Source organism: Alligator sinensis, unplaced genomic scaffold (genome assembly GCF_000455745.1).
Source record: "Alligator sinensis unplaced genomic scaffold, ASM45574v1 scaffold1670_1, whole genome shotgun sequence".
NCBI classification, from domain to species: Eukaryota; Metazoa; Chordata; order Crocodylia; family Alligatoridae; genus Alligator; species Alligator sinensis.
Genome location: NW_005843380.1, coordinates 28,527 through 40,633, shown reverse-complemented (window position 1 = coordinate 40,633; position 12,107 = coordinate 28,527). Strand labels below are relative to the sequence as shown.

At 41.6% G+C, this 12,107-nt stretch overlaps 1 protein-coding gene across 6 annotated transcripts in view; it reads left to right on the top strand.

The window, feature by feature from the left end:
- Positions 1-9,235, top strand: part of GUCY1B1 (guanylate cyclase 1 soluble subunit beta 1) — a 77,275-nt gene extending 68,040 nt beyond the window's left edge. For 5 of the 6 annotated variants that reach the window (XM_025195052.1, XM_006038528.3, XM_025195050.1 and 2 more), the window contains 3 exons: positions 2,505-2,659; positions 2,940-3,066; positions 4,185-9,235. In XM_025195052.1, the coding sequence (XP_025050837.1) occupies positions 2,505-2,659; positions 2,940-3,066; positions 4,185-4,427 (525 nt within the window). In that variant the 3' untranslated portion in view covers positions 4,428-9,235. The remainder of the gene's footprint in view (positions 1-2,504; positions 2,660-2,939; positions 3,067-4,184) is intronic. The other variant, XM_025195049.1, reaches the window with a different exon arrangement.
- Positions 9,236-12,107: the final 2,872 nt, after the last annotated feature.

Genomic DNA, 12,107 nt, shown 5'->3' with positions numbered 1-12,107 from the left:
ACACACACACACACACACACACACATATATACATACACACACACACACACGCACACACTCACACTAGCAACTCAGATACACACATGTTCAAAATAACCAGTCTAGGTTCATGCACACCTATCACCAGTTTAAGCCCATACACGCTACACACACCAAATTTAGACAGAATCAGTTACCAGTTACCAACACCTACACATCCAATACACATACGTGGATTACTAATTCATATACCACACACACAATGATATCTGTATATGTGTATTCACTAATTTATGCACATACCACCCATCTACGCATACACACAAGTGAGTTCCTAAGTTGGGTGTTGTAATGTGTACGTATGTATGTGCTTGGTGTACTTGGGGAAAGGTTAAGGTAAGAAAGTAGAAGTGTAGGGAGTTAAAATTACCAGGACTGGGATTAGAACCGGTAGATTACAGGGGCCTGGGCTGAAGAACTGAGGATCTGGGGTAACTTTAGGTTAATTGATCTTAATTGATTAAAAGACAATGCCCAAAGCCTGTAGAATAGGGAAGCATGCCAGCACAGAGGCTGAGACTGGAGCCAGAGCTACGGGGGAGCTGAAAAGATAGGTGGGGAGAGGGGAAAATGAGACTAAGGGAAAGTGTGGGTGTTAAAGAGGGGCTCTGGGCGTGGGGAGCCAGAGGATGGTTCTAGGGCAGCTAGAGAAGTTGCAGGGAGTGGCAGTAGGTGCTGGAAGCTAGAGAAAGTCTTCATCTGCTGGAGAAAACTGTAGGACAGCTAGGAGGAGCTGGGAAGCTGTAGATTGGGGCTGAGGATTACAGAAGGTGCGGGGGAAGCCTGAAAACAGTGTCGGACAGCAGAAAATCACAGGAAAAGCAGCAGGCGGCAGGGCAGCAGGAAAGCAGAGAAAGGCAGCAGAAAGTCGCAGGGAAAAGGCAGTAGGAGCAGGGGAGGCTGACAGGTGGCAGAAAAGGGGAGATGGAATTGTGAGGAGATTGGGAAACTAGCAGAAAGGATGGGGACTGGAGCTGAGAGAGAGAGAATGAGGCTGGAATTTAAGATAGGGAAGGGACTGGGGTTCAGTAAAACATGACCCAACTCAGGGTTGCAAATGACAGTGGTTTTATTGAACAGGGGAGATGGTGACACAATGTCATCACGGGGGCACAGAAGGGAATTGGTGAGTTTTTATTCACCAAGGCGCCCCTGGGGGTTACAAGAAATAATGGCCACAAGCTAGCACAGAGCAGATTTAGATTGGACATTAGGAAGAACTTCTTCACAGTTCGAGTGGCCAGGGTCTGGAACAGGCTCCCAAGGGAGGTGGTGCTCTCCCCTACCCTGGGGGTCTTCAAGAGGAGGTTAGATAAGCATCTAGCTGGGGTCATCTGGACCCAGCGCTCTTTCCTGCCTATGCAGGGGGTCGGACTCGATGATTTATTGAGGTCCCTTCTGACCCTAACATCTATGAATGTCTTATTGGCGTGTGTGTGTGTGTGTGTGTGTGTGTGTGTGTGTGTGTGTGTGCGCGCGCACACACACACACACACACACACACTATGGCAGCAGGGGTTGGAGACACTTGCTGCAGGGGCTGAAGTCCACTGAAGTCCAGGAGGAGAGAGAGTCCAAATTGTAGGAGGAGGTGTGCAGGTAATATCTACCTATCCAGGCTGGAAGGGGGTCCTTGTCTGGTAGGTGTTGTCCAGAGGGGGGTTGCCGGCAGGGCCTCTTGGTGGATAGGTGATGTGGCATGGTGCTGGTCCAGATAAAGAGGGCGTCCCACTTGGTCTGTCTTTACTGCCCCTTTTTATAGAGGCAAACTTTGGTTCCTGGATGAATCGGCGCGAGGTGATGGCCCAGTCATTACAGGCCTTTTAGTAGAGGTCTGCTACCGTTGTATTTCAGTCGTTCCCAATCATTCTCATTCATCGAGGAACCAATTTACATGGGAGGGGTATGTGACTCATACAGTTGCAACATGGAATGCCCAGGCAGAGGACAGAAGATGGAGGCTTGACATAAAATGGAAACTTGACATGACTTTGGTTCACCTACAAACACAGGCCTAAACCATACAATATCCATATGAAACAATAAAAGTCGATACGAAAATGATAATAATACAATATACAGCAGTTAGAATCAATACAAACCAAATAATAATACAATATAAAACAGTGGATATCCCAAACCAAAAACTTGCTACCAAAATAAAAATCTTTAAAGCTTATCCCAAGTCTGAGCTCACTTTTATACTTATCTATAGGGAATAGAGAGGGACAGAAAAGGTCAGAAATGGTTGGGGAAGGGGAGGGAATGCATTTTAAAATAAATACAAAAAAAAGAGAAAAAACTAGGGGGGGGGGAGGGGGGGGTTGCTACAATGGTATAGTGAGTAACCGAGGCAGATATCTCAGAATTATAGTATAAAATGGCTGTTACACATACTGAGTCTGAATCTTCAAGATAATAAACTGATAAAGAACTAACAAAATATTGTCTTTTTCTTTTTAAAGATAACAATAGGCATTCATACTGGGGAGGTGGTTACCGGTGTCATTGGCCAAAGGATGCCACGTTACTGTCTCTTTGGAAACACTGTTAATCTGACAAGCAGAACAGAAACGACTGGAGAAAAGGGAAAGATCAATGTCTCTGAGTATACCTACAGGTGAGATGTTGAGAAACCCTTATGGATGATAATTTCAAAGGAAAAATGTTTTCAATATGATTTAAGAAAAAAAATATAGGTGATAACGTCAGGCCCTTGTCAGCATGTTACATCACATGATTTTTGAGAATTGTTGTGATAGACTGTATTGTAAATCACTATTTCCATAGGAAAGAATGAAGTACAAGCTCAAGAATTTGTATGAAGACATGATAATAGCCTTGAGATGCAAGCTATCAGTGTCTTCAGTGTATAATATTATTTTTGTTTTTAATTCCAGGTGTCTTATGACACCAGAAAATTCAGATCCTCAATTTCACCTGGAACACAGAGGTCCAGTTTCCATGAAGGGAAAAAAAGAACCAATGCAGGTTTGGTTTCTGTCCAGAAAGAGTACAGAGACAGAGGTATGACTAACCAAAGGGTAATTCTTTTTTAAACCAAGGCATAAATAAAACAAGTTTTAAATCTAAACCACAAAGAACTATTTGGTTTTGCAAAACTGAATCTTCCCTACAAGAAATAAACCCTTTTGTAAATATTTTATTACATTAATGTATTTACTACCTTGACAGCAGATTAAAGGGCTTGATTATTGGTCTTTGGTGTTTATGCCTCCCCCTTCCCCCCACCAAAAAAAAACAAAAAAGCTTTTGTATTATAAAAAGTTCTTGAGGGGCTTGCCAAGTGTTTAAATATTTATTTCTCTCTACAGATTTTTCTGCTATATTAGACTTTGTAATATACAGTACATCTCTGTTTAACTGATGTGGAAAGTTAGTGCCATTTGAAAACTTATCATTTGTTTCCCTGCAGTGAGTGAAATATTGCAGTCTTTTAAATCTTAGTCACCAGTTATAACTAACTATGCCTCTGCAGAGGCTCCCTGCTGATACGAGTGGGACTCTGTGCTAGCACAGGGATCTGCCTTCATGGAGGCTGTTGCATGATAGATGCCTTAACTAAGGGAAATACAGGGTCAAATTATGTAAAAGAGTTTAAGGAACCATCTATACTTCTCTCCATTCATTGCCCAGGAGCACTTACTTCCAGTCCATATAGGCCAGCTCCCAAAAATAAGGCATTGTAGCTGCTTACAAGGGCCCCAAGTGCATGTCCAATGCTAGCCAAGATCTCCGTCTCAAAGAAGCTTATTGGCATGCTCTTGGGGCAGCTCTATATTGGCTACATAGTGTGATTTCTGGAATCTGGAACAAGTGGAGCAAGAGTGAGCATGTGTACTCTGCTTTGTCATGATAATCCTGGGTGCAGTACAGAGGCAATGAAGACATGTCTTATATGACTTGGGAACCTGAGTCCCATTTTCAAAAATGATGGGGTAAAACTTTCAAAGGAAATAATTTAGCATCTCAGCTTAATTTTAGTTTTCAGAAGTGACTTAGGCCTTTTGCAGCCAAAGGCTCATTCTCTGCCTATGGTTCTAAGAGTTTGAGTATACAAATAAGGCTGCATACGCACGTTCAGATGATCTGAGAGAGTTCTTCCAGTTTTTTTTTCCTGATAGAAAAACTTACCAGAGGCTCTTGAAGAGACATTGAATGCTATGCCCCTGAAGAGCAAAGAGCTTGCAGTGCTGACTCTGCACAGCCAGGAGGGATGCCTGTGTACACATCACAACATGCTCTGCCAGCTCCCTCATTCTGCGTGGAGATGGAGTGGCAACAGTGCATGGTGGAGGAGGGGGAAAGCAAAGTACCCTGAGATGCTGGTGGACTGTGTTGATTCTCTCAGAAGAGAATGTATATAGACATTTGCTGTCCCAGGAGAAACTCTTCCATGAGTGATTTAACCCTGGTGTTCCCAGGTCACTTTTCTTCCAGAGCAGCCATTTTTTCTCTGGGAGAAAAATCCTGAACATCTCTACAGTCATGTTTTCTCATGGGGCAGCAGCAAGTCTCCCAAGTGAAAGTGAATACAGTAAAAGCTGCCTTAACCAGCACCTTACAAGCTGGCATGCTCTATTAACTGGCATGCTGGCTTGTAAGGTAAAAGCAAAACTGGAAGTGCCCACTGTGGCACTTCCAGTTTTACTAACCCCCATGGCCTGGGGCAAAGCAGCCTGCGCTGCCGAGCCCCCATGGCCCGGCTGCGTGGGGCCCACCTCCCTGTCCCTCGGGGACCCGCAGAAGGGTCAGCGATATGGTGGGAGAAGCAATGGCCCAAACAGGCAGATGCTTGTTTGGGCCTCTCAATTAACCAGCATATTTTGTTATCCAGCACCCCCCATTCCCCATGGGTGCCAAATAACAAAGTTTTTGCTATATATGTATGTGGCCCAAATGACTATAAAAAAAATCCAGACTCACTTATTCACATACGCATTTTAGAAAATTTTAAACCACAATTATAGCTAGAGGTAAGTGGCTTAGCAGCATAAACTGTATTTTTTTTAAAGTGAGTCAGGCTCTCAGGAGTCTTAAGTATATGGGTACATGAACAAGTTACTGTGAGGTAAGCTTGGGTGTCAATGTACGTATGTCAGCAACTCCAAGATAACTGCCTGTGTGTATGTTCTGATGCCATTGAAAGTGCGAGATAGGTTAGCACTCGGTGCAAATGGGGTAAGCTAACTTACTCTTATTGTGGGAGTAAAAACATGCACATGTGGTGTTACCATGAATAGTTGAAATGCTTTAAGTTCACACCCTTGTTCTCCTCTCAGTAAATGTACAGGCATACAAACTCCTGAGAGCCCAGTTCAGGCAGTTTAGAAAATTTTAACCACAATTATTACTGCAGGTATATGAATAAGTGAACATTGACTTTTCGATGGTAGCTACTACATATTTCTTAGCCTAGTACATTAAAATCAGGAGACACTATATTTTATCTCAGAAAAATGTATATGTATATTCTGTAACATATATTGTTACTTTCATTAATATTGTGTGACATCTTTGGATAATAATTTTCTAATTATATTTTTAATCAGATATAAAGTCATTGTATATTTTTACATAGCTTGCTTTCACTTTTAAAATCTGACTATGGCTCTCAAGGTGCCTTAAAATGTATTACTAACATTTCCTACAGCATAAACAATAGAGCACCTTTTTGAAAGGGCGCATGCTATTTTTAAATGTAATATTAGAGTGCAGTGCATAGTCAGATTGGTACTGTACTTGTAGCCTATGCAGGTATTTAAAAACTTTTTCAATTTTAAAAGGTTCACAGAACAAGTCTACAGATTAATATTAGTAATATTTAGCATTTATATAACTATTGTCATTTACAAGGTATTTTACAAACATCAGTGTATTCTAATCCTGTTTTCCAGAGGGCAAAAAAAAAAAATATATACTCTGCCTAATAAAATATACTTATCCGGAGTTGCATCTGCTCTGAAAATATTCTGAATATGTTATCTAAAATGTTTCAGGTCTGGTTCCCAAACATCAAGGCACCAAAAATTAAAGGCTGCCTTTGACAATATGTCAAGTTACTTAGAGCCATAGAGAGAGTCAGAGAGAAGATTAGAACCTGTGGACAGAATAACTCCCATATAAATGCTCTTTTTGGCACTTGCAAGTCCATGTGTAATAGAAGTGCTGAGTGTGTGTGTCCACATGGGTACTGAGTGTAAGCAGTACATGCCTGCCCTGGGCCAGTTTAAATCATTAAATTGTACCCAGCAAAAACTTATGACCAGAGCCTCTCTCGTATTTACTGGCACTTGCCTCAGGGTATTAACCCCCCTTCATTCACAGAAGGTCTGAATCTACATGTTTCTGACTTCCCAGCACAGTGCCCCAGCCAGGCTTCAAGTTAGGCATTAAGCCCACTCCAGTCCTCCTCTTGAAGCTGCCCCCCTAGGCAGCTGAGAGATGGATATATGAGGGACCAGGAAAAAGAGAGCAAGATAGAGGGTGTGTGGCTCATTGAGAGTTGCATCCCTGGAAGGGAGAAGGTCTTAGGTTCTAGTCTGGACCCTTGCTCCCAGTGGGGTAGAAATTACCTCACTGCTCTGCACTGAATACTGAATGCTCCGTGGTGAAGCTGTGGCTGAGAGGAGCCTAGGACCTGTGTGTCCCACTTCCTGCATGCATACTCTAACCATGAAGCTATTAGGCTAAAACAGTGCAGGACCCTCCTCTTCCTTCTCAGACCCACTAGCTATGGGGTTTTACCCAGCTACAATTTCAGGACTTACACTCTCTCATGTATGCACATATGGGGCATGTACCTGTCCAGCAAAAGCATAACTTACTCACATACATGGTAGCAATATGGACTCCCCCTTGCTTTAGCATTTTCTCTGACTATAGATGCTTCCATAAGGACATAACATAAAAAAGTGCCATACTGAATTAGACCAGTGGTCCATCTATCCCAGGGGTACTCAACCTCTAGCCCATGGACCAAATGTGGCTTGTGGGGGCCATAGGTATCCAGCCTGCGGGGCTCCCCATAAATCAGGAAATGTGGTAGTGACGGGAGTGGTAGTGGTAAATATAGCTAACCACCCCTGCTGCCAAATTCACAAACCCCAAACCATGCAGTGGGCTGGGACTGGGTCATGCCACCTCCCCTCCTCTACTGCAGCTGGATGGGGCCAGGCCAGGCCAGGGCCCTCCCACTGGGTTGGATTGGGCTGGGCCATGTCCCCTCCCCACCTGCAGGGCTGGCTTAGTCTTGGCCAGAATCTTCCCCCTGTGGGGCCAGATTTGGGCTGGGCCACACTTCTTTCCCCTGGAGGGCTATGTTGAAGCCAAGCAGCCCCCTGCCCCACTCTGCACAGCTGGATTGGGCCCTGTTGTGACCTCCCCATGGCAGATTGAGACCGCCAGTTGGATCCAGCCCGCAGGCAGCTTGGGCACTACTCATCTGGTTTGCCAGCCAGAAAGGTTGAGCACCACTGATCTAGCCCTTTATGCTGTTTCCAACAGAGGCAGTAAGAGATGATTTAGAGGGAGAATATATCAACAGGATATATAAGTCTAAAGTGATCTATCCCCTGTCCATACCCTCTCTGGCATCCACCAGCATTGGTTTAAGATTGTCAGATGGTACATTCCTGACTGTTCTGCATAAACAGATAGGGGCATTCTGGGATTGGTTTGTGCTTTGTTTATTTTGTGGATGACCCAGGCTTAAGAGGAGCCTCCCATAGTCAGGTTCTAATAGGAGCCAGAGCTGGATAGCGATCAGGGGAGCATTGGCACATCTTTTAATAGAGGATTATCTTTCTGCACACAAAGGGGCTGATACCAGGCTATCTTTTCATTTGCAATACCAAAGTTACAGCGAAAAATATCAAACCTATTTTGTTACTACATTGATTCTCAGTCTTATTGCTTCAAAGAAAATTCCTCACTTCTTAAACTTTCCTTACATGCACTCAAGGAAATAAAGCAAGATGCTTACTGAACTGGGGGAAGAGGAAGAAGACACTGGATAGGGTGCAATACTGTTTCCAACCAGCTGGTCTGGCAGTAATGATGGTTTGTGGGTATTACTTCACTTTACATTTCTCATTTGGCCATCTATCCAAACCCAGAATCGTATTCACTTTCCTTCAAATTCTCATTCAGTTTTTTTTGCTTCTGCTTTTGCTCTTGTCTTTCTACTGTGAGTGCATGTCAAGCCTCTTGTTCTTTTGGTGAATCATGTGACCCTTCTCATATTCCAAATATTGAATAATACTTAATGGCATTTAGCATTGTTTGTACCCTAGCTAACCATATTCATCTGCCTCACATGCTGTCTTCATTTTCATCTCTGCAGTGTAGTGGTAGTTTTATATATTCTGAGTACTTGTGTGAATACACACCATATCTGGAAAGGCAAAAGTTTCATTTGATAGAAAGAATGATTAATCCAGATCACTAATTTATGAGAAATTTTCTGTTAATGTCCATTATTTTTTCAATCTGCCCTCATAGTGCATTCCAGTTGCTTCTGGGAATACTACTTGTTGCACTGTGCCAGTTACTCATCAGAAAACAGTGTCTCTTTTGATGTTGTTATACAGTTTCCTTCTGTAGATAATACATTTACATTTTGTATATTGAAAATAAGAGGTCTTTGCCTAACATTGCAATTTGAATTATGTGTAAAGGTACTTTTACTCAAATGCTGTTCACTTACAATGTATTTCTTATTTTTTCATATTAATTACATGCAGCTAACTTGTGCAAATAGATTACTGGACAGTTTTGTGCCATCTGTATTGTTTTGGTTCTTTCCAGTAGAACCCCTCTGAAAATGAAAGGTTTCTTGCTGAGACATAGCTGTTAGGCAAAGCCTTTTGGTATGGTCTTGTTAATTTTCAGAAATGATGTTGTATTATTCTTTACTGAATATTTTAATATTCTGGACAACCTGTCAAGAATTATTAAATCAGCTTCAAAGTGCATTGAATTCCTGTATACGTCCATTTTCAGCCCACCAACGTTTTCTGAATATTAGCTGTATAAAACTAATAAGATAGTACAGTGCAATTACTTTTGTGTATAAAAAAGTTTGTCTATATCGAGTATATCTATCTTACCAGCACAAAATATATATGTATAAATGTTTCATGTCAACATGTAGAAGAATTTCAATAAATTATTTTTTCCACCAATCTTTAGAAAGTTTGCTTTTTCAATAAAAATGTATCTGGATATTGCAAGTAGCATAATAGGAGTACTCTTTTAATTGTCTCATACTGAATAGATGCTTAAATTTATTTTTTGAACTGTGCTTCTGATCCTCAAGAATGTGGCTACCTATAGACATGTTGATTTGCATTCTAATTAGAACACGTTCTAATTAGAATGCTCCAGTATCACCTTATTATCACGTGTATTAAGCACCCCAAAGTTTTAAAATGGCTGCAGGGGTGCTTTAACCAAAGCTCATTGAATGAACGTTAAAGTGCCCCCACGTCCATTTTAAAACACGGGTGGCTTAATACATGTGACAGTGAGCTGTTTTAATTAGAGCAGCTCTCAGGGAACCATTCTAATTAAAATGGCACCTCCCCACCCCTGAGCATGTGTATAGTCACCCTGTCATTTCGTGAGTACAGGCAGAGGTGTAATAGGGCATCTCCATGCTCTGGGTAGCAGCAGCTCACTGGGCAGCACCAGTTGCTTTGCTGGCACTGGCAGCAGGTATTTTGGGGGCCCCTTCCAAAGATAGTGCTGCACTAATTGCCTTCCTTCAGTTATATTTTCAGAAATTCACCCATATGTAATTAGTTACAAGATCAGGACCTTAGGGTAATGTAGGCCTCAAAATGGATGTTTTATTTTTACTCAACATGGTAACAAAGTAGATGAAGACACAAAATTTCATGCACAGTTTCTTTTGACACATTGAAACAAAAAATAGCAAACAAAAACTACATTTAGGGACAGTTTAATTTTGTTACAAAACAAAACCCATCCTCATAAAATGATGCAAATGGTGAAGTTAAGTAGACGGAGATGCATTGCTTTCCAACTTCAAATTGGATACAATGGTGGTTACAGAGAGAGGCCATGGAACCATGTTATCAAGGGCCCTGGGCCTCCCCATAGATCTGGAAATTTAGTGGAGTGGTAAGCAGTGGCAGGGTTAATTATTGCAGTTCCAAGGCCAGTTAGCATTGCTGCTACTCATACTGCTGCCAAATTTTCAGACCTGTGAGGAAGCCTGTGAACCGTGTCTGAAGTGTGGAGTTATATCATCTGGCCTTCCGGGCCCCAAATTTTGGGATGCAGCAGCAGCAATTAACACTGACAGTGCCAAATTCCAAGCCGGCAGGCCAGATGTCAGAGCTTAACACACTGGATCCAGGATGCAGACCACATTACTCATCCAGTCTATGAGGTCAGAGATTTGGACTTTGCTGGTCTGTAACACTATTAACACTGTCGGTAACACATATCAGTGCCATTGTTTGTATCCCCAGCAAACATCCAAATGCAGTATGCACTCCAGCTTTATTAGAATTGCACCCAAGCCACAAACCTTAATGGTAACCTCAGCGGTATTAAGGTGAAGTGTCTTCTGAAAGCCTGTTATTTGTGACAGATGCACTGATATGTCAGTATAATAGATCTAACAGAAAATAATGTTATTATTGAAGTGTTCTCAGAGTGCAAGTTGGATGAAGTTGGGGTACTGTGCAGTTAGTGCTCAAAATTTAGGATCTACATTTTGTTGTCTACCCATTTCAAAGGATTAAAGGTCCTGTTAAACTAAACTCTGTAACTTAACCAACCTCCATCTGCATCATGCTAATAGCGTGTATATATAGTTTGGGTTTTTTTATCCCAAGGGAATCTTTTAAATTTAGGCACCGAACTACTTCAGTTACTAAAATAGGCCTTAAATGTTTCTCTCAATTACTAAAACTATACTTAAATACTTTTGTTAGATCCGATTGTAAACCTATTTGGGTATTAGTTCCTTTCCCTGTATTCAATAGCCTCTTTAATATAAGAGTTTTCAATTTAAAGTGATTTAAGTCCCCCCGCCCCCCAGCTGAAAAGACATTGAAGCAGCAGCAAAAGTAGCCATGTCTGTTTCAAGAACATTATCATTTATCTTAGAATTCAAATATAAAATAAATGTAGGAGGAGAAAAAGGAAGAAAAAAGTCTGCTGTAGAAAAGGAACCTAACAGTATATGTCTTGTCAAGGATCATGCTAGAGAGTGCCACAGTTAAGCACCTGCTGCACCCATGTTACATAGTAAAACATGTCTCTTAGCTGCCTTAGGTGAGTGACACTGAGATAAATGTTGTCTCAGGCATATTTTTTGGCAGGCACCCAGTGCCACACTATAATGGTTACATTACATTCCTTTCAGCATGTAATGTACTGTCTTTCTCTTAAGTGGTCATTTGAAAGTGGGCATGCCTTCAATGACATGCCTTCAATGCTTGTATGCTTAGTTGTTTTTTAATTTCTGTAGGTCGAATGTCACAACTCTTATTGAAGAAAAACACATGGAAATTAATTTGGCCCTGTGTGATTTTTCTCAAATGAGGCTGCCTTTATAAAGGATACGGTCTACTGTCTTCCAGTTGGCACTGCCTCTGGCTTGCACTGTGGGAACCCGATTACTTTGGCTACTGTTAAACTTATTGTGATCCATGTGCTTTTATATTTCTTTTGATGTCTTTCCCAGCTTTACTTTGCTGTATCCTGAAACAGGCAGCATGTTGCAGAAATAGAGTGGAGGAGTTAAAATTAAACATGTTCTCCAATATTTTTTTCCAAAACTGATGCTTTTTTGATATTGCTCCAGCTGGATATTTGACAAAAAAGAAGACGTCATTATGTGTAAACTATATTTATATATACATTGAGAGCAGCTGGTCTTTAGAACCACTACAAGTTAAATTTTGAGGCATGTCTGTGCCATCTCAGACTGATAGGGAGCTCTACCCACTTGTTTGTGTTCCAAACACGCCACATGCTGAAAAAATGTGTCTTCATTATGATTACAGCAG